The sequence below is a fragment of the Pantherophis guttatus genome, chromosome 1, assembly GCF_059756535.1.
Source record: "Pantherophis guttatus breed Tessera chromosome 1, ASM5975653v1, whole genome shotgun sequence".
In the NCBI taxonomy this organism is placed as follows: domain Eukaryota; kingdom Metazoa; phylum Chordata; class Lepidosauria; order Squamata; family Colubridae; genus Pantherophis; species Pantherophis guttatus.
In genome coordinates this window covers 6,491,742-6,514,285 of record NC_142063.1, presented here as the reverse complement: position 1 = coordinate 6,514,285, position 22,544 = coordinate 6,491,742, and the positions used below count along the sequence as shown (strand labels likewise).

General features: G+C 43.2%; 1 protein-coding gene across 3 annotated transcripts in view; it reads left to right on the top strand.

Moving 5' to 3' along the window:
* The window catches only part of LOC117660300 (ceramide synthase 2-like), a 31,909-nt gene extending 12,037 nt beyond the window's left edge, over positions 1–19,872 (top strand). The window contains exons 2-11 of one of the 3 annotated variants that reach the window (XM_060687116.2): positions 598–771; positions 2,078–2,195; positions 4,115–4,233; positions 6,086–6,143; positions 7,051–7,101; positions 8,638–8,730; positions 10,113–10,241; positions 10,718–10,824; positions 12,438–12,594; positions 18,919–19,872. In XM_060687116.2, coding sequence (XP_060543099.2) covers positions 602–771; positions 2,078–2,195; positions 4,115–4,233; positions 6,086–6,143; positions 7,051–7,101; positions 8,638–8,730; positions 10,113–10,241; positions 10,718–10,824; positions 12,438–12,594; positions 18,919–19,128 — 1,212 coding nt within the window. In that variant the 5' untranslated portion in view covers positions 598–601 and the 3' untranslated portion in view covers positions 19,129–19,872. Of the gene's footprint in view, positions 1–466; positions 772–2,077; positions 2,196–4,114; positions 4,234–6,085; positions 6,144–7,050; positions 7,102–8,637; positions 8,731–10,112; positions 10,242–10,717; positions 10,825–12,437; positions 12,595–18,918 lie in introns of those variants that run through there. The other 2 variants (XM_060687115.2, XM_087893342.1) reach the window with 2 other exon arrangements.
* Positions 19,873–22,544: the final 2,672 nt, after the last annotated feature.

Here is a 22,544-nt window from a genome sequence, read left to right as displayed (position 1 = left end):
TGCCCACCACCGACGCTACCAGTTCGCCTGAGTCGGATAAAACTGGCTGAATTTCACCACTGGCTTGGAGGAGTTCAGTGCTCCTGAATATTAGATTGTCTCCGCTTGTCCTCCTTCTAAAGACCCAACAGATCAATTGAAGGAAAGGGGCTGTGCAGAATATTTGGGTCCTCAACTGAATGTTTCTCAAACTTTCATCACTTCAGCCCCACAAAGTCAGAAACAAACAAATAAATAAAAATGAGTTTTGTTTTTTTTAAAAAAAATCTTCTATAGCACATAATCTTGAAGGAATGCAATGATATTCTTTCACAGGTATTTTAAGCCCTGTGAAAGAAGAACAGGTGAGAACAAATCTCAAGGTAAGTCTTTCTTGATTCTCTTTGCTATAAGATGGAGTAGCAGGCTTTCAAGATTACATTATGATACATTATGAGTTCTTGTTTGTCCCCTGACATGGCCTTCCTCCAAGTGCTGGCAGGAAGAGAGAAGATGGAGTAGCATTGTTGGAGGAGAAAGGGTTGAGGAGGGTAACCTCCTTCTGGAAACACTCCTGCAGTGTCCCATCTCACGCTCTGCCTTTCTTCTCTTTCCCAGGGAGATGGCACAACTCATACAATGGCTTTGGAAACAGGAATATTGGCTGCCTCCAGGGTTCACCTGGGAGGACATGCAGGAGACAGAGGACATCCGCTATCCCCAACCCTGTCACCTCCTGCTCTGCCTCCCTATCACACTCCTCCTGGTCACCCTCCAGTTCTTCTTTGAAAGGCAAGCTCTTGGCCAGCTGAAACCAAGCAACAATGGACAGAAGGGGACTCAACCATTTAGAGAGAGCTATATAAAAAGATATTGAGATTCTGGAAAGAGTGTAGAGAAGAGCTACAAAGATGATTAGGGGACTGGAGACCAAAACATATAAAGAACAGTTGCTGGAATTGTCTAGTTTAATGAAAAGAAGGACTAGGAGTGGCATATCTCATGAGTTGCCTCCAACGGTTGTAGGAAAGTCTATCTAGCAAAAAGAAGGATTAGGGGTGACATGATAGCAGTCTTCCAATACTTGAGGGGCTGCCACAAAGAAGAGGGAGTCAAGCTGTTCTCCAAAGCATCTGAGGGCAGGACAAGAAGCAATGGGTGGAAAATAATCAAGGAGAGAAGCAACCTAGAATTAAGGAGAAATTTCCTGACAGTGAGAACAATTAATCAGTGGAACGACTTGCCTCCAGAAGTTGTGAATGCTCCAACACTGGAAATTTTTAAGTAGAGATTGGACAGTCATTTGTCTGAAATAGTAAAGGGTTTCCTGCCTGAGCAAGGGGTTGGACTCGAAGACCTCCAAGGTCCCTTCCAACTCTGTTATTTTGTTCTATTCTGTTATTAAGGAGAGAAGCAACCTAGAACTAAGGAGAAATTTTCTGACACTGAGAATAATTAATCAGTGGAAGGGCTTGCCTCCAAAAGTTGTTGGTGCTCCATTGCTGGAGGTTTTTAAGTAGAGACTGGACAGTCATTTGTCTGAAATAGTATGGGGTTTCCTGCTTGAACAGGAGTTGGACTAGAAGACCTCCAAGGTCCCTTCTAACTCTTAACAAAGTCAAGTCTGTATCCAAAGGTTGAATCATGACAACTGGACCAAACAAGAACTTTGGTCCAATGATTCAACCTTTGGACACCTCTGGCCTAGATGATTGAGACTTCATTGACATAAAACCCTGTCTCTTCATCCATTTTTAAAATGTTTTATATCATAAAAACGAGAAGAGAACAATTGTTATTATCTAGATTTAATAATACATGAACAGATTACGTTTATGCTAGATAAATATTATATTTTTTCCCCTTTAAATATAATTTTAATCACCAGTACTTTAAAATCATTTTATTCTATTGTAACCATTTTTATTACTGGTTGGTTGTATTTCAATTATTTTTAAAGGAAGTTTATGTTTGGCAGCCTTGTTTACTTTATGTTGGTTTCATGTAACTCTTCATAAGCGGTGCATTAAACAAGGAAGCCAAAAACTGGTTAAATTTAGTATTTGTTTGTTTGACTCAAACTGCTGCCTTTCCCCAGGAAGATTGCCATCCCCTTAAGCAAAAAACTGGGTCTACAAGAAAAAGTGAGACGGAAACCTTCTCCAAACCGCATCCTGGAAGCTTTTTACAAGAAGTGGAGGAAAAGTCCCCCGAAGGTGAGTTTCTTCCACAGAAAGGTGTTGGGAAGTGTGGCTGCAGATGGCTAAAACTCTGCCCTTGGCTATAATATTACTGATTTTCAAGGGTCTGATAAAGTAGACCTTAAACAGTTGAGCTTAGCCAGTCCTTGATGGGAGACCACAAATGGATCATGTACACAGAATGCAGAGTAACAGAGTTGGAAGGGATCTTGTAGGTCAGGGATGTGAAACTCAAGGCATCCGGCCTGCAGGGTGCTTAAATCTAGGCAGTGGGGCCGACCTGGAAGTAGCAAAGGACCAGCCCGCAGTGCCTCTGGCAGCCAAAACGGGGCACGGGCAGTGGTGGGATTCAGCCAGTTCGCACCACTTCGGGAGAACGGGTTGTGGACTTTCTGAGCAGTTTGGTGAACTGGTTGTTGGAAGAAATCATTAGGGTAGAGAACCGGTTGTTAAATTATTTGAATTCCACCACTGGGCACGGGGCGCCACGTGCGGCCGCGCCATGTCCCGTTTTCAGCCTGGATGACCTCCTGCAGCACTTTGCCAGCCAAAACAGGGCACCGGATGCCGCACATGCCCCTCTGAAGCCCGTTTTGGCTGGCAGGGTGCTGCAGGAGGTGTCCGTTCCATCTCCTCCCTTCTCCCCCCGGTCAGCCCGTGGAGAACTACAATGCTTATCCGGCCCTCGAAGAAATCCAGTTTGACATCCCTGTTGTAGGTCATCTAGTAGTCCAACCCCTGCCTACCCAAGCAGGAGACTCTATACTGTTTCTGACAAGTCTCTTCTTGAAAGCCTCCAGTGTTGGAGCACCCATAACTTCTAGAGGGAAGCTGTTCCACTGGTTAAATCTCTCCTTGATCAGTTTCCATTCATTGTTTCTTGTCCTGCCTTCGGGTGCTTTGGAGAATAGGTTGACCCTCTCTTCTTTGGCGCAGGCCCTCAGATACTGGAAGACCTCTATCATGTCTCCCCTAATCCTTCTTTTCATTAAACTAGCCATGCCCAGTTCCTGCAACTGCTCTTCATATGTTTTAGCCTCCAATCCCCTAATCCTCTTCGTTGCTCTTCTCAGAGATGATTAGGGGCCTGGAGAATCCAAAGGCTGTAGACCAGAGAGAAAAGTAAAACAAGTAAATAAATAAAATAAATAAAATAAAAACCAACCTCTCAGAAGAAAGTAAGATGGAGTAAGGAATAATTCATGTTGCAAAACCCTGAAATGAAAATTTTTAAAAAAAGTGCTTTGCTTTGCTTTATTTTATTTTATTTTATTTTATTTTATTTTATTTTATTTTATTTTATTATTATTTTATTTTATTTTATTTTATTTTATTATTTTATTTTATTATTATTTTATTTTTTATTTTTTTTTATTTTTATTTTGATTTTGATTTATATGCCGCTCTTCTCCAGAGACTCAGGGCGGCTTACAAGGCGTTAAGCAACAGCCTTCATACTTTTGTATATTTTATACAAAGTCAGCTTATTGCCCCCACAATCTGGGTCCTCATTTTACCTACCTTAGAAAGGATGGAAGGCTGAGTCAACCTTGAGCTTCGTGAGATTCGAACTTGCAGTAATTGCAGGCAGCTGGAAGCTAAATACTACTTTTAACAGTAGCATTAGTCTGCTGCGCCACTTATTTTATTTTATTTATTTTATGTATTATTTTATTTATTTTTATTTTATTTTATTATTTATTTTATTTATTTTTTATTATCTTACCTTATTTTTATTTACTTATGTATTTTAAAAATTTATTGGCTACCCATTCATTTTTGTTTTATTTTTATTATTTTATTTATTTTATATTTTTATTGAAAAACAATTAAAATGAGGCTTGTTGCTTTCCCCAGCAAAGTGGTTCATAGCTGATGTTCTCAGGGCTTGGATGTCCAACTTCTCTCATCCGGTTCTGCGTTCTGTTTTCCAGGAAGAAGTCAGTAGTTTAGCCAAGCAGTGTGACCTCCAACCGAGGCAGGTAGAGAGGTGGTTTCGATACCGGCTGAATCAGGACCGGCCCAGCTTGACCAAGAAATTCTGTGAAGTCAGGTGAGTGGAAACTCTTGGGGCAGGGTAGTCAACATGCAGCCCATGGACACCGGAACTTCCCTCAGCACCCAATAGCATCTCTGTCTCATCCAAATCCTCAAGAAGATTGTGAACAATTTAAGAAGGACATTTTGTGATGCAAAGGGAAGTGTCTCCTTCCGATACTGAAAGCAATTCCTTTTGGCCCTCCCAACAGACATGTCAGACCTGGAAGCCATCTTTGGCATTGGGCCTTGCCATATTTACTACTGTGGGAAACTGGGAGGGGGGGTTGAATGGAGTACAGGTGGAGTACAGTCATAATAACATTCCTTTTTCAGAGAGTCAAGGACATCTTGCCCTGCACCTGGAGGGTTGGAACTGGGAGGCATCTCCAGTTGGGACGGTGCTTTGATTGAAGCATGTGACGGACATGTGGCTGCTGGGCAGAGACGTGGACTTTCCTTTGGGAAACCTGGAAGCATTCAGATTCCGGTTTCCCCAGATGTGCCAATATGACATCTCTAATAAAATGGAACTTTGAGGAAACTCAAGCCTCAGAGTTTTCTTTCATTGGAACCCAGGCAGGATGGAAGGTCTCATTGGGTTGTTAGAGAGCAAATGGGGTGGGTCTTTGTGATTGGCCATGCCAAGCAGGGCAAGGATTTTTGTAAATGGACAAGCAACTGCTAATAAACACACCAATCATTCCCTCAAAACTCAATACTGTGATTCCCCAACCGAACTAGGGGCCCCACCCTAGTGGATGTGGATGGAGTTTTCACTTGGGAGTTCAACAGGATCAAACCTGGTTAATATTTGCAGGGGAAGCAATCCATAGGCTAAACCAGAAATGGGAAAGCATTGGATATGGCCAGTCTAGAGAAAAGAAGGACCAGGGGTGACATGACAGCAGTTGTCCAGTATTTGAGGGGCTGCCACAAAGAAGAAGGGGTCAGCGTATTTTCCAAAGCACCAGAAGGCAGGACAAGAAACAGTGGATGGAAACTAATCAAGGAGAGAAGCAACCAGGAATTGAGGAGAAACTTCCTAACAGTGAGGACAACTAACTAGCAGAACAGCTTGCCTTCAGAAGTTGTAGGGGCTTCATCACAGGAGGTTTTTAAGAGAAGTCTGAACAGCCACCTATCTGAAATGGTATAAGCAGTGGTGGGATTCAGCCAGTTCGCACCACTTCGGGAGAACTGGTTGTTAACTTTCTGAGCAGTCTAGTGAACTGGTCTTGAGGTTGCTGGAAGAAATCATTAGGGCAGAGAACCGGTTGTTAAATTACTTGAATCCCACCACTGGGTATACGGTCTCCTACCTGAGCAGGGGGTTGGACTAGAAGACCTCCAAGGTCCCTTCCAGCTCCATTCTGATTGATTGGTTGATTAATTGATCTCAGAAAGAGCAGTGGTGTCCAAATCAGATAGATAGATAGATACTGTAGATAGATAGATAGATAGATGATAGATAGATAGATAGATAGATAGATAGATAGATAGATAGATAGATAGATAGGCAGGCAGGCAGGCAGGCAGGCAGGCAGGCAGGCAGGCAGGCAGGCAGGCCCTTCCATGACATCACCAGGAGCTGACTTGACAAAATCTTTATTTTTAGTATTTAAGTTAACAATCACATTCATAGGCGAGAAGAGTTCTATTAGATTGTTCTAGAGATCAGGACAAGGAGTTCAAGTAGAAGAAAAGATAAACTCTGGTGCTTCAGAAGGCAGAAGTGAGGGCTGTTGGAGTAATGGATGTCTTGTAACTATCTGATGGACTAGATGACTCTTCTATTCCCTTTAGGGTGTAGAAGCCCTGAATCCCCTGACCTGCTCTCCAATCATTTTTTTCTAATTGTTTTTCAGCTGGAGAGCCATCTACTTCATTATTTCCGTCTGTGCGGGATGGGCCATCCTTTACAATGTGAGTTGCATCTCTTCCCCACCCCCTTTGGTTACTTCTTGTCTGTTCTGCCCCAGCTACGGACCCCAAAGAACGCAGCACACACAAAGTCTGTTCAAACCTTAGTTTACTAAATAAACCAGTTTTTTACAACAACGGCTGTTAATTAACTGCATTAACAGCCGCCAAGAATTCAAAGAATAATACTGAAAGCTTACTGTGGTTGGCAGAATGCCCAGAAGCAACTTGCAGGAAGCTGATAAGATAAGCAAGACAAGACACGAAGGTATGTGAACAAAGTTGTTCCCTGCAAATTGCTTCTGTTGGCGTTCCTCCTTAAATAGGCTAAGGGAGTGGCCAATTAGCCCCAAGCCTTACTCTCGAGGAGACCTCCTGAGGAGCCACTCCTGTCTTTTGGCAGCTCTGCACGCCCATGCATCAAGAAGAGGCTCCTCCTCTTCGTCCTCTTCACTTATAGGAGCTTCTGGAGGTTTATGGAGGCCCTGGCTGAATCCCTGCCCCTGGCACAACATCTTCTCCAGCCTCCTCATTGGCTGCATCACACCAGCCTCCTTGCTGTCAGAATCAGCCACCAGCTGCACCAGCCGCTGACGAGCCACAACACTGTCAAAAGACATTTTGCTCTGTGTAATTCAGCCGGTGACTCTCGTCTGCCTTCCAGCCTCCTACATTTAATGCTTCCCGTTTTGATTAGAAAAAGCTGGGAGGGTAGAACAGAAAGTGTCCACGTTTCAACCTCTTCCAAATATCTTAGTGATCACAGTTGCTTTGTGGTCTCCTTTCCCTTCCATCGTCCCCTTCAAAGGCAGCTCCAAAGAAGTGTTGGTGAGTTGCTGTGATGTCATTCTTAATGAACAGTTGGTGGGCTGTTGCAATGTGATTCCTAATGAACGGTGTCTTCTTGCAGAAACCCTGGTTCTGGGATTTCCGCGAATGTTGGGTTGGGTACCCCAAACAGGTAAGGAGATGGAAGACACTTGAACAAACGTTTCAATGGAAAAATGTCTATGGAGATTCTCCGTCATCTAGGTCATGGTTGTCCCAAAGGTGCTTTTTCAAGGAACAATTGGACTTTCTGGTTTTTCTTTGAAGACGTTTCACTTTGCTTTGAAGCTCCTTGGATGAGAAACGGAACATCTTCAAAGAAAATGTAAAAAAGATGTAAAAAATATGTTGAGACTCTAGAAAGAGTGCAGAGAAGAGCAACAAAGATGATTAGGGGACTGGAGGCTAAAACATAGGAAGAACGGTTGCAGGAACTGGTTATGTCTAGTTTAAAGAAGAGAAGGACTAGGGGAGACATGATAGCAGTCTTCCAATATCTCAGGGGCTGCCACAAAGAAGAGGGAGTCAGGCTATTCTCCAAAGCACCTGAGGGTAGAACAAGAAGCAATGGGTGGAAACTAATCAAGGAGAGAAGCAACTTAGAACTAAGGAGAAATTTCCTGACAATTAGAACAATTAATAAGTGGAACAACTTGCCTGCAGAAGTTGTGAATGCCCCAACACTGGAAGTTTTTAAGAAGATGTTGGATAACCATTTGTCTGAAGTGGTGTAGGGTTTCCTGCCTGGGCAGGGTGTTGGACTAGAAGACCTCCAAGGTCCCTTCCAACTCTGTTATTCTATTCTATTCTATTCTATTCTATTCTATTCTATTCTATTCTATTCTATTCTATTCTATTCTATTCTATTCTATTCTATTCTAAAAACCAGAAACTCCAGTTGCCTCTTGAAAAAGCAACTTTGGGTCAATGGAAAAGTATTCATCAATCAGCATATGAAATGCTTCCTGCCTTGCCTTCCCAAACACAATATTTATCCAAGCTTTAGAAATACAATCCTTTCCACTTCTGATGGCTAAAGATCAGCATATCTAAATGAGTGATGAGGAACATTACAGGAGACCAAGTGCAAGCAAACCATCAACACATCCTGGGCAAAACCACAGGAGAGTGTGGTGAAAACAGGCAAGAGATGAACATTAACCACCTGTGAACCTTGAATTCTGTCTAGAAGTTTATATCTATCACTGAATTGCTAAGTTAACACTAACACGTATTCCAAAAAGTTGAATATCACATCTTTCTGCAAATTGGGGTGTCTGCTTATTATTTCTGTGCAGCTGTGTACAATTCAAACTTTAAAAACAAAATTCCTACTCCTTTTTTCAGAACTCTCCTAGCTGGCAAATATTCTTCAAACTCCTTGCCTGTTTAAGGTCCCTCTTCAAATTCTCAGTGTTATTTAGGTTTAGGGACCAAGAAGGCCTTTCAAATCCCTTCCCCAACATCTTGCTCAAAGTTCTAGTTATATAGAACGCAGTGGGGGAGGGGGGGAAATGTCTTGCTGAACTGTCTCTTTTCAGCTTCAAATGCTTCACTGGCTTTTCGGGCCATTCAGGCTCAAATGTGGGCCAGCTGGTCTTCACTTGCGCCAGAGCACTGGAAACCCAAAGAACAGCTGGCTGGTGCATGCGTGCCTTTTGCATTATAGCCTCTCCAGCTGAGCATTTTCAGCTACTTCCTCATTCAGTTGTCCTTCTACTGGTCCTTGCTTATCATGTTGCCTTTTGACGTCAAACAGAAGGTAAGTGGTCTCTGGCAGAAGAGATACGTTCCAGCTGGTTAGGAAGCCCCATTCAGATTGAAGGAGGGAGACAATTTCTCCTTTTGGTATATCACCAGCATGCCTTTCACTCAGCTTATGTGGTTGTCCATCTCACCAATGTGACTCAGGTGGTTGATTTTAAAACTGCACAATCAATCAAACGAAGAAAAAAAGTAAAAGACAGGCAATTCTTGTGATCATAACCTTCAACTAGGTGAAATGGTATATCATATGGCAACAATATTTTGCCAGGAGCCACGGTGGCCCAGTGGTTAGAGTGTAGCACTGCAGGCTATTTCTGCTGACTGCCGGATGACTGCAATTTGGCAGTTCAAATCTCACCAGGCTCCAGGTTGACTCAGCCTTCCATCCTTCCGAGGTGGGTAAAATGAGGACCCAGATTGTTGGGGGCAATAGGCTGACTCTGTAAACCACTTAGAGAGGGTTGTAAAGCACTGTAAAGCGGTATATAAGTCTAAGTGCTATTGCTACTACTATTTGAGGCAGGGAACCTCAGACGGGCCAACAAACAGAATACATCTAAAATCAAAGGAGTAATGACTTCTGAGGAAATGAAATTTGGGGAGGTTGTGGCTCTTCAATGCTCTGGGCTGCTACTGCAATTATACAGCCTTTATTTTCAGTGGTCTGTGACAGTTTCCCAGCCACTCTAACAATCCTTTGATCCCTTCTCTTATTCAGTAGCAGTCATTTAACTGCCTGCTGGAAAAGATAGGAAGGAGGAAGAAGGTAGGTAGCTAGGTAGGGAAGTAAGTAAGTAAGTAAGTAAGTAAGTAAGTAAGTAAGTAAGTAAGTAAGTAACTCCAATGCTTCCTGCCAGCTTCCCCAAGGTAAGAAATATCTCTGAAACAATGATTTTGAAGGGCACAGTTGTCTAAAAGGTAAAGGTTCTCCTTGCACATATGTGCTAGTTGTTTCCGACTCTAGGGGGTGTTGCTCATCTGTTTCAAAGCTGAAGAGCTAGTGCTTTCCAAAGATATCTCCATGGTCACGTGGCTGGCATGACTAAACACCAAAGTCACACGGAACACTGTTACCTTCCCACCAAAGGTGGTCCCTATTTTTCTACTTGCATTTTTTACGTGCTTTCAAACTGCTAGGTTGGCAGAAGCTGGGACAAGTACAGGAGCTCACCCCATTACGCGGCAGTAGGGATTCGAACCGCTGAACTGCCAACCTTTCGATCGACAAGCTCAGCGTCTTAGACACTGAGCCACCGTGTTCCCTAAAGTAACAGTTGTCTAGTTTCACTTTAAATTCCTTCTCCATAATAATGGAAGCATTTGGCCCTCATGAACCAGCTGCAAAATCCATCAATTTAATCCTCTCTTCTGCTGCAGGACTTTCATCAGCAAATTGTCCACCATCTGGTCACCATCTTCCTCATCGGCTTATCGTACTGCGTCAATTACATCCGCATTGGTTTGCTTATGATATTTCTAACTGATTGTTCACATTGTCTCCTGGAGGTAAGTCAATGCTCAGAAACATCCTTCTCTTACCCCAAGAAGGAAGAACACATTTGTCTCTTTAAAAAAAAAAATGTTTCATGTTCTTTGGAAAGAGGAAATAAATCTAGAAAGGAATATATACTGGCCTCCTCTTGCCTGCAGCCTGCCAGACAGAGGTGGTATTCAGCCGGTTCAGACCGGTTCAGACGAAGTGGTAGCGGAAATCACAAGTGGGCCAGTCCACCCGCTCCGGCTCTATGCAGTCCTATTTAGGCATGTTTTTCAGGCTGGGCACATCCTGTCACCATAACATTGTTTCTTGTCTTGCCTTTTGGTGCTTTGGAAAATAGTTTGACCACCTCATCTTTGTAGGAGCCCCTCAAATATTGGAACATGCCAGAATATTGTCATTGTATCCCGAAAGTCAAGTGTTCATACAACAGGAACTTCAGCCACTCAATAATCGCTGCTATTTTTTCTCTCCTTTTTGCCAGGCAGCAAAGATGTTCAACTACCTAAAATGGCAGAAAACTTGTGACACACTTTTTATCGCATTCTCAGCGGTATTTCTGATCATTCACCTGGTGATTTTCCCTTCCAAGTAAGTTTCGGGAATCACACATAAAGGATTTGGCTTTGACCACAGAGTTGTGCCATGTCACTCACACCAATCTTTGGGACACCCATCTTGTCACTGCTATATACAAGTAGAAGTTCCAAGCTTTACGTAGACCATCAAACTGCAAAAGATGGGAGGGAACCTCCAAGCCAGGAAATCTCCACATCTTGTAGGAGTAGAAATGATACTATTTATGATGGCGGTTCTATTTTGGATTCTGGTTTTTGGACTGTTGTGGCCTGCCAGCAGCCAGTGGATCTGGCAGCAGATTCGGACAGTGAGAAGGTTGGGGAGGAACATGGGCCAGTCCTGGAGTCTGAGGAAGGCTCTGATGAGGGCTCTGCATTGGAGGCAGAGAGGGGGCCAGAGCCGTATGCCAGTTATCAGCTGCCTTTGGACAGAGATCAGTGAGGCAGACAAATAGCTGGAGCCTGTTCTCAGTGTGCACATGCACAGAGCAATGGTAGGATTCAAAATTTTTACTACCGGTTCTGTGGGCATGGCTTGTTGGCATGGCATGGCATGGTTTATTGGGCGTGGCATGGCTTGTTGGGAGTAGCACGGGAAGGTTACTCTAAAAACTTCATTCCCACCCCACTCCAGGTGAAGGATACTGTAAAATCTCCATTCCTTCCCCACTCTGGGGGAAGGATACTGTAAAATCTCCATTCCCGCCCCACTCCAGGGGAAGGATAGTGTAAAATCTCCATTCTCACCCCATTCCAGGGGAAGGATAGTGTAAAATCTCCATTCCCACCCCACTCCAGGGGAAGGTTACTGGAAAATCCCCATTTCCTTCTGATCAGCTGGGACTCGGGAGGCAGAGAATAGATGGGGGCAGGGCCGGTGGTATTTACTGGTTCTCCGAACTACTCAAAATTTCCGCTACCAGTTCTCCAGAACTGGACAGAACCTGCTGAATACCACCTCTAGCACAGAGTTGCCAGATGAAGGGAACAGCTAAAGAACAATGGTTGACTTGGCAGTAAGGCCACAGGTGGATGATGAATGGCTCCTCCCAGAGGGAATAAAAGAGGAGCGAAAGGGGAGTGGAGTTTGCAGGAGACAATTAGTTCATTCCTGCATTCTTGCCAAGTATTGCGGTGTCTGAAAGATATCGGCCTGGCCACTCTCCAAGCCTGATCAAGGTCGGTAATTGTGAACTATCTTGAAAGACTATGGGAGAGGAAAGACTTGGCTGGAGAGGAATTCACTGTAAATTAAATAAAAGGGGTTTTTGTCGGGACTTTGTGGTTTGGGGATGCCTGGGTCAGAAAACTGACTTCTGTCAAAGCCACCCATAGAAATGAAAGGATTTGCTTAATGACTGGAATAAAAATAATTGTAAAATTGCATTTGGCATGTAAGTACCTTGACATACAATTGTTGTGACTTAGGATAGAAATTCTGGCCTCCGTTACAGTTGTAAAACAAGGACTATTTGTATAGTATTTCTTAAATGAGGACATTCTGTGCTTCCATCATCTATATGACCAGCAGAAAACAGTGCGCGGTCCAGCTCTGGATCCAGTGAGGGTCGTCTGTGAGGTTGTATCCCAGTAACCCTTTTCCTCCTTCTTTTTGTACCCCACAAGGATTCTCCACAACACATGGTACTATTTCATGGAGCTCTACCCGCCCTTTTTCGGCTATTACTTCTTCAACACTCAGTTGATAGTCCTGCAGCTTCTTCACGTCTTCTGGTCCTACCTGATCATTTGCATGGTTTATCGTTTCCTGATCCATGGCACAGTAAGAGCAGAAATTGGGCACTCAGAGAGGTGGGAGCTGGAGATCCATGTTGGGGAGAGGGGACAAGACCAGCATTTGCATTCCTTTTATCTTGCTCCACTTTCAATGAAGGACTTTAAGGGGTGGGATGTAGAATATGGCGTATGTAGGGATGAGGAAGGCTTCCAAGGACTAGGAGTGACAGATAACAGTGTTCTAATATTTTTTTTTAAAAAAAGTTTTATTTATTTATTTATTTATTTATTTATTTGTTTGTTTATTTGTTTATTTATAAATTTATATACCGCCCTTCTCCCGAAGGACTCAGGGCGGTGAACAACCAAAGGTAAACACACAGAATACAAAAATTAAGAACAGTTTTAAAAACATATTAAACAATTTTGGCCCAACAATTAAAATACCCCTTTTAAAATTCAAATTAAAATTGGAGAGGTTAGGCCAGCCCGGCTTGTTGAAATAAAAAGGTCTTGAGGGCCCCGCGGAAAGTATGTAAATCCGGAATCCTCTGTATCTCTGGGGGGAGCTCGTTCCAGAGGGCAGGTGCTCCCACAGAGAAAGCTCTCCCCCTGGAGGCCGCCAGTCGACATTGTTTGATCGACGGCAGCCTGAGGAGCCCCTCTCTGTGGGAGCATACTGGCCGGTGGGAGGCTTTCAGTGGCAGAAGGCGGTCTCGTAGGTACAACGAGACAAACACACATTCTGTTGTGCCTCCGTTGACTGAGTCTGGGCTATCGACAGATGCAGACTCTGAGAGTGAGGGAGAGGAGTTGGCAAGGCCTCCCTCTCCAGGACCCTCCTCTCTGGCAATGCCTCCGGAGAACACCGAAGGCCAAAAGATAGGCTCAGAGCCAAGCACGTCCCCGCAGCCACAGGTGGACAGCGACGAAGAAGATAAGTGCTGGCTGGACCCTCGGCAGAGGTGCAGGGAGAAGCATGCGCAGCAGAGGGGAAGGCGTGCCAGAGATTAGCTGAGTCACTGGACCACACCCCACAGGGTATAAATGTGGGTGTGGTGGCCGGTTCAGTTTGTGATGAGCAAAAACTGGAAATAATCCATGATCTCTGCGTTACTGGACTTTGCCTGCTTTATCGGACTGCATTTGGATTAATCCTTGTATTGTTGAAACTCTGCCTGTTTTATCGGAATGCTTGCAGTCTAATCTTTGTTTTGTGTCAGTAAAGTCTGAACTGGCAGCTAACCACTGGGTTGCTGCCAGCTTTATCTTCAAAGAGTTTTGTCGTGTGGCTTATTAACTCCGGGCCGTCTGTGGGTGTGTGTGTGTGGTACAGGGACAGAACACATACAAACATACAATGTATTTTCTTTGAACAGAGTATTTGGCTGGTTCACAAATTTAGACAGTGTTTAGTCATTACAATTAAGTTTACAATTTCTATATTTCCTTTTTGCCATATTTATTCCTCATCTATTTTTTTAAGAACCAATATTACCTTTCATTCTCATCTCTAATCTTAATCAAATTCAATGTTTCCCTTCTATTCTATATTATACCCCTTCCCATTGTCATCTATTTTTATATCTATCCTCACATTGGTTAGTTATGTAGTATTACAATTATTTAATTCTTATAGAAATAATAAACCCGCTTATTTTATAACATACATTTCCTTTGATAATACAAATCCAACATTTTAATATAAATCAGTTAGTTATATAACTATCTTTTTTTGTATATTAATCAGTATGAACATGAATATTCCAATTATTTCCATGCAATCCAATCTTACAAATCAATTAATTATATTTACCAATAATAATAAACCAGATAATTTTCCCTATATGTTCCTCCAAACCACAACAGCCATTTCTGCTTTCAACACAATATACAATTGAAAGTATTACAGTTATTACAGTTTCTTTAGTTTATTATTATTATTTAAATTAAATAGAGCTTTCCTCTTATGTTACTCATTTTCACATCTTAAACTCTCTTAATAAACCAAATAGTTTTGCCCATTAAATCCTCCAAATCACAACTTAATCATTTCTACTTTCATCACAATATACAATTAAAAATATTTCAATCATTACAGTTTTCCTAATTAAATTTAAAAATGTTCTAGCTGCTATCCAACCTACAACTTAATCCTTTCTACTTTCACCACCATATACCATTAAAAGTATTTCAATTGTTACAATTTATACTTATTCATATTTCTAAAAAAATAAAAATAAAAAAATATTATTATCTAAATTTCAAAGATACAAATACGAATATTCCAATTATTATTCATTCCATTTTTACAATCATATGATTTCCCATTTGTTTCTTACTACAATTCATATTTCAATTCTAAATATATATAGCATCTTTGTCTTTCATTTCTTTTTCTCCCTTCCCATTTTTATTTTTGCCTTTTTCTTTCTTTTTTTTTTCTTTTGTGCTTTAAAATCTACTCTCCTCTTTTGCCCTAAATTTCCCATTGTTTCCCATCTCTTTTCTTCTTTTCTTATCTCCCCACTATTCATCCCAATGTTTATCCCAATGTAATCATTCTGTTTCACAGCTCTGGACTCTTCTATTTTGCCCTGCATTTCCTGTTGTTTTCCATTCTTTTCCTCTCTCTTTTTTTCTATTCACTGTTAATCCCAATGTGATCATTTAAGTTTTTTGTGTTCTTTCTATTCCACCCTTCTTTCCTTCTTTGTCTCTTTCTGCCCTTTCTGTTTTTTCCATTGTTAATCCCAATGTAATCTCTAAAAACCTCCTTTTTATTATTACTATCTACATATTCAATTAATTTTCCAAAATTAGTCTCATTGTCTTTATCTTCTTCTTTGTTTTCAGTCTCTGTGTCTTGCTTCTCCGTCTTTGTTTCCTTGTCAGTTTGAGCATGCTCTATCTCAATTTTTGGATCCTCCAGTTTCGATTCTCCATGTAACATTGTAATTATTCCTCTTATTTCCGCTTTCCCCAAAGAGTACATCATTTCCATCATTTCTCTAATTTCCTGCGCCACTTTATTCTTTCTGTGTTGATATTGTTCCAATTTTAAAAGTTTCGTTGTTTTCCTTTTTTTTTTTCAAAGTCAAGCTGCTTGCAGACAAAGCAATCCTCCGCAAAGGTTCTCATGACTGTTATCACTGATGCAGTTCAGAATTTTCCAAAACAAAGATTCCAAATTGCAATGCTCTTTTTTCTCCTGAAGATGGCTCTCTACAATCCACAATTCCTCTTAATTGTTTAACAAAGTGTCAATTTTGTATCAATCCACGTTAACAATCTAATTTCTTTTTTCTTCTTTTTAACTTTGAAGATATCAAGTCAATTTTATAGTCCGGTCCAAATTAAACAATACTTTTCCCCTCTTTTTTCCCCCTTTATTTATCTTTAGGTATACAGCACTTCTGTTGCAGGGTTTAATGTCCAATTTTCTTTTATTTTTCTTAACATTAAAAAGAAAGGGATCTATTTATTTTCTCAATCCTTTAGCCTATTTTGGGGTCACTACTTCTAATTCTTAAAATTTTCCAGATAGTTTTATTCAAAAATCATTTTTTTTTCGGGCTTTTGTCCCTTTAAATTCCGCTTACATCCTCTTTTCTTCCCCCATGCCCATTAGCTGCTGTTTTTGTGCTGGGGGTTTCCAGTTTAAAAAATAGGGTCTTTTTGTTGTTATTTCGCCTGTGGGTTGGTTGTCACCCGGCTTCAAAAACTCTGTTGCAATCACTGCTCCTGCTCAATACTTATTCCGGTTGCCCCAGCTTCTTGACAGCCACAATGGCTGCCATCCCCGCCGCCGAATCGGAGAGAGATTCCTCTGACCTTCGAGGAACTTGCCTGTTCCTCTTGGTCTTCCAAAGTGCCTCTCCTTCTTCCCCATCCCTACAGGATGGTTCCGGTCCAAAGACCCCTTGCCAGCGGTTCATCAGTCTGGATTTTCGTGGAGCTCATCGGAGCCCGCTAATTCCCCGACTGTCTCGCTGCTATGCTTCCGGTCGACAACAGTGTTCCAATATTTGAGGGGCTGCCACAAAGAAGAGGGGGTGAACCACTTCTCCAAAATGAGCCTTGATAGTACAGGGGTTTAGTGCACCCTGTAATTAACACAGCTGCCTGCAATTTCTGCTTGTTCGAATCTCTCCAAGGCTCAAGGTTGACTCAGCCTTCCATCCTTTCTAAGGTAGGTGAAATGAGGACCCAGTTTGTGGGGGCAATAAGCTGACTTTGTATAAAAATACAAAAGAATGAAGGCTATTGCTTAACGCATTGTAAGCCGCCCTGAGTCTCCGGAGAAGGGCGGCATATAAATCAAATTAAAAAAAAAAAAAAAAAACACCTGAAGGCTGGACAAGAAGCAACAGATGGAAACTAATCAAGGAGAGATCCAACCTAGAATTAAGGAGGAATTTCCTGACAGTGAGAACAATTAACCTGTGGAACAACTTGCCTCCAGAATTTGTGGGTGCTCCATCACTGTAGAATAGAATAGAGTAGAATTCTTTATTGGCCATCTGTCTTGGGAAGCTTTCATTCTGGTGGGGGGAGGCTTGGGGGATTCTTTTGCACAGGGTTTTCCTTTGTTCCTTTCACCCTTATACAATGTCAGAGAGCACCAAGAACCCCTCACTTTAACCCTGAGCTACAATTCCTCTATCAAAACTCCATCTAGTCTGCAGGGGCTCAGAATAGAATAGAATAGCCTTCTTTATTGGCCAAGTGTGATTGGACACACAAGGAATTTGTCCTGATGCATACGCTCTCAGTGTACATAAAAGAAAAGATACGTTCATCAAGAATCATAAGGTACAACACTTAATGATAGTCATTAAGTGATGGGTACAAATAAGCAATCAGGAAACAATATCAATATAAATTGTAAGGATACAAGTAACTACATTACAGTCATAAGTGGAAGGTCATTACAGTCATAAGTGGAAGGAGATGAGTGGATTCAAAGATTCCTGCAGCCAAGAAGGCTCCATACCCATTTGACCCTGAGGACACACATTAACCTCCAGGTGGCTCAACGACTCTCTAAAAGGATGCAAATGACCAGCTGTCTGCAAGGAATATAAATCTTTCCATTCCCCCACCATCCAGTCAGAGCTGAAGAAGCTTCCTTGGAGGAGAAGCGAAACATCTTCAAAGAAAGAAAAACAAGAAAGTCCAGTTGCCTCTTGAAAAAGCACCTTTGAACTTACAATAGAATGGGAAAAGACTAGAAATTTCTACAATTAAATTTGAGATATAAAGAGATTGTTTCATGAAAAGAGGGTCACAATAAAGGACAAAAATGGTAGAGACCTAAGAGAAGCAGAAGAGATTTAAGGAGAGTCGACTAGAACACAAAGAAGAAGGACACAGGAAACAGAATAACAGAGTTGGAAGGGACCTTGGAGGTCTTCTAGTCTAACCCTGTGAAGTTGCCGAAAGATGCCCTAATTAATTCATGAGCCATGAGCCAAACCTCAAAAGAAATACAGTCATTTATTAGGAGCACCATTTCGGCAATATTCGGATGCAGTTAGAACTAATCCCACCTAGATTTACGTTCCCCTATGACCCTGTCTCTCCCCTCCTCCCTGGCCATGTCATAAATCACATTCTCCAATTAATCCCTTTGGCTGGCTGTGAAATCCAACACCCTCCTTCTGATTGCGGAAAGAAAGCATGCATGGAATGTAGCTTCAGTTAGGGAAATCAATCAGCTCTATCAGTTCTCCCTCCCTCCTGCTCATGGCAACTTGAAAGCTTTGCAAGTTGACATAACCCCTTGCTCAAGCCAGAATCCCTCTACTTTTATTTTCAGAAAAATGGCTGTCCAATATCTTAGCCCTGCAGGTGGTTAAAGCCGCCCCATGACCCCTTAAAACTTATGAAACCCCTACTTCAAAAAGTCCCGGGTTTGCTTGCAGGGCACCTAAAACTTAGTGTGGCTCTCAGGTTGTATAATAGTTGTGCATCCCCAGTGGAAAAGGCTAGTTCTATGCCCCCCACCCCTCCCCCCACATTTTTTTTAAAATTTGATTTATATGCAGCCCTTCTCCGGAGACTCAGGGCGGCTTACAGTGCGTTAAACAATAGCCTTCATTGTTTTGTATATTTATACAAAGTCAGATTATTGCCGCCACAAACCGGGTCCTCATTTTACCCATCTTAGAAAGGATGGAAGGCTGAGTCAACCTTGAGCCTGGTGAGATTCGAACTTACAGTAATTGCAGACAGCTGGTGTTAATCACAACGCTATCAGTCTTCTGAGCCACCAGGCCAGAAAACATAAATTTTTCTGCCTCTTTCCCCACTGGATTCCAGCCAAGCAGGATTGAAGGGAGGTGACTTCTCTGTTTCTCTCTTACAGGTGGAGAAGGATGTGCGGAGCGACTCTGAGGACAGCGAGGACAAGGATGGGGACGAGCTGGGCCAGAAGTCAGAATGCCAAGCCCCAACCAGCTTGCCAAACCTGGGGGGAAGGGGGGAAGGTAGAAACGGCTGCGGGAACAGAGTGGATAGAATCCTGATTGCTCCTGTAATAAGGCCGACGGCTGCTTGCTCTTCTGTCCGAGTATGAATATTCATGGACTGGAATAGATCAGCCAATGGGGACTGAATGGAGACATGGTAACAAAGTCAGCCAATGAATAGGCATGGTAACAGGCTCAGCCAATGAGGCTTATTTGGAAACAGAAACTTAAGTCTGAAGTCTGGGTGTGGCTTAGGCAATTGAATCTGTGCAGAAGTTTAACTGCCCTGCATAGAGGAGGCTCTCTTTGTATTAAGCTCTGTGCTCAGCTCTGAAATGAAACAAGCCTGGGCTTGTCTGTCTGCTGAAATGAAACTGGGAAGTGATCTCCCTATTTGTTACCACATTGAAAGAACTCTGCTATTGGTATTGTAAAATTTGCTTCATCCGCTATTATGTATATAAAGAAGTTCATGAATCCTGCTGAATCGGTTTACCTGTCTGTGCTTTCTGGATTTAATTTCTGCAACAAACTCTGACATCTTCCTTACCAGCTGACCTGTGCTGGTTGTGATGCAGCTGCATGGCTTCATCTAACGACAGCTGATGGCCGCTGATTGCGAAGTGGCCGGAACAGTTGCCTTGCACCGACTGCGAAGCAGCTAGTAACTGGGAGGAAGCCAGAAGGAGGACTGAGAGGTGCTGGAAGCTGGCTACGTGGGTGGGCTGGGCCGTGGGCGTGACTATGGCTATTTACCGTGCTGGTGGACGGTAGTTCCCAGCGCTGACTTTGCAATGACTAAGGACTCGTTCGTGCAGGATTTCAGTCTTCATTAAACCTGTATCAAGCAAGCTTGTTTGTTTCTGCATTTACTCGGCCGGGCTACGGACGTGTGAGACATAATAGAAGAATGGCACCATCAATGCCCAGCCCAACAGCCACTTCTCCTGCGTCACTAAGAGGGGGCTCATGCAGACGAACAGTGGTAATTCCCTCCCAAGTGATTACACAAAAGCTGGGCCACTGAATCACTGCTCTCCCCTTTCACCCTTCCCTCTGCTACCCCATTACGAAGTCTTCCTATCCTGGAATACGGCAACCAGAAATGGTCACCACATTAAAAAGAGACGTTCAGGCTTTGGAGTAAGGGGAGAGAAGAGCGACTAAGATATTTCAAGGCCTGGAGACTAAAACCTAGGAAGAACGGTTGCTGGAATTGGATCTGTCTAGTCTAGAGAAAAGAAAGACTAAAGGTGACATGATGGCCTTCCATGAGCTTACAGACATTTCATTACCCCACTGGGTAACATCCTCAGTGCTAGAAGGGAGGGCATTTGTGGAGTGGAGGAGAAAGAGAAGGGGGAGGAGGAGTATGGGGTGGAAAAGGGAAGGAGGAGGAGAAAGGAAGGAGGAAGGGAGGAGGAGGAAGAGGAGGGGAGAAGGAGGAGGACAAGGGAAGGAAGAGGAGGAGAAGGGAAGAAGTAGGAAGAGGAGAAGGAAAGAAGGAAGAGGAGAAGGGAAGAGGGAGGAAGAGGAGGAGGGGAGGAGGAGGAAGAGGAGGACTGTAGGGTCTTCAGTGCTCTCTGAGCTTAGTTATTTGCTTGCAGACATTTCATTACCCAACAGGGTAACATTATCAGTGCAAGTGAGGGTGCCAACTACTGTATCTAAACAGGGAGCAATCCATCCACCCCCTCAGGTCAAGATTTTGGCTGCTACTTCTAAAGAGCTAAATGGCTCTTGGGAATGGATAACCAACGGATGCCTTCCTGAAATTTTCTCCATATCCATACCTGGCCTTCAGTGCCTGCTGGTGGTAGGATTGTCTTTCATAGCCTCCCTTTTCTGAAACTGCTGGTCCCCAGAAGCACGGATGTCCTGGAAGCTGGTGAAAATTTGGTTCTTCCAAATTGGGGATAAACCCAAAACAATGGATGGAAACTAATCCAAGAGAGAAGCAACCTAGAAGGAAGCAGAACCATTAACCAGTGGGACGGCTTGCCTTCAGGAGTTGTGGCTGCTCCATCAGTGGAGGCTTTTAAGAAGAGATTGGACAGTCGTTTTTCTGGCATGGTCCAGGGTTTCCTGCTTGAGCAGGGGGTTGGACTAGAAGACCTCCAAGGTCCCTTCCAACCCTGTGATTCTGTTATCCTTTGCTGTTCTGAACCAGTTTATTTCTGCACGTTGTGTATAGTACGTTGTGTGGCTTTCTTACGGGTAAACTGATTTGGCAAGCAGAGAATGAGGCGTTCTGGGACTTGCAGTTCTCTCTCTCTCTCTCTCTCTCTCTCTCTTTCATTCTCTCTGTCTCATTCTTTCATTCTCTCTCTTTCTCATTCTTTCATTCTCTCTGTCTCATTCTTTCATTCTCTCTCTGTCTCATTCTTTCATTCTCTCTCTTTCTCATTCTTTCATTCTCTCTGTCTCATTCTCTCTCTTTCTCATTCTCCCCCTCTCCCTCTCTCCTCTCTGTTTACAATCGTCAGAGCTACTCCAGGAAATTCCGCTTCGGAGCTTTCGCTGCCAGAGCAAAGAGTTTCTTCCAAGAACTTGCTGGGCCGTTTCCCAACTTCTCCCCCGAAAATATGTCAATGGGGTTCAGTTGGGCGGCAAAATTAGATTTAGGTTTAGGTTTATTAAATTTGTATACCGCCCTTCTCCCGAAGGACTCAGGGCGGTGAACAGCCAAAATTAAAATACATGCAGTATAAAAATTAAAATAAATTAAAACAGAATTAAATCAAATTGGCTTCCCAAAATTTAAAACCCTTTGCCCATAAAATAACCCATTAAAATTTTAAGCCAGCCCGGCTTGGTGAAATAGGAAGGTCTTCAACGCTCGACGGAAAGTACGGAGGTCCGGGATCAGTCGTATTCCCCGGGGGTAGCTTGTTCCAGAGGGCGGGTGCCCCCACAGAGAAGGCTCTCCCCCTGGGGGTCGTCAGTCGACATTGCCTGACCAACGGCACCCTGAGGAGACCCTCTCTGTGGGAGCGGATTGGCCGGTGGGAGATTATCGATTATCGGTGGCAGAAGGTGGTCTCGTAAATACCCGGGCCCTAAACCATGGAGCGCTTTAAAGATGAGAACCAATACCTTGAAGCGCACCCGGAAGACCACCGGGAGCCAGTGCAGCTCGCGCAGGAGAGGTGTTACATGGGGGCACCATGTCGCCCCCATAATAACCCACGCGGCTAAATTCTGGACCAGCTGGAGCCTCCGGGTGCTCCTCAAGGGGAGCCCCATGTAGAGAGCATTGCAGTAGTCCAGGCGAGAGGTGACGAGGGCGTGAGTGACCGTGCATAAGGAGTCCCGATCCAGAAAGGGACGCAACTGGCGTATCAGGCGAACCTGATAGAAAGCCCCCTTGGTTAAATGTTGAACATGGGGATGTGATTCCAAAAGTGCTTTTTTCCCAGAGGCAACTGGACTTTCTGGTTTTCCTTTGAAGACGTTTCGGTTCTTATCCAAGAATGAGAAGTGAAACGTCTTCAGAGAAAAGCCAGAAAGTCCAGCGGCCTCT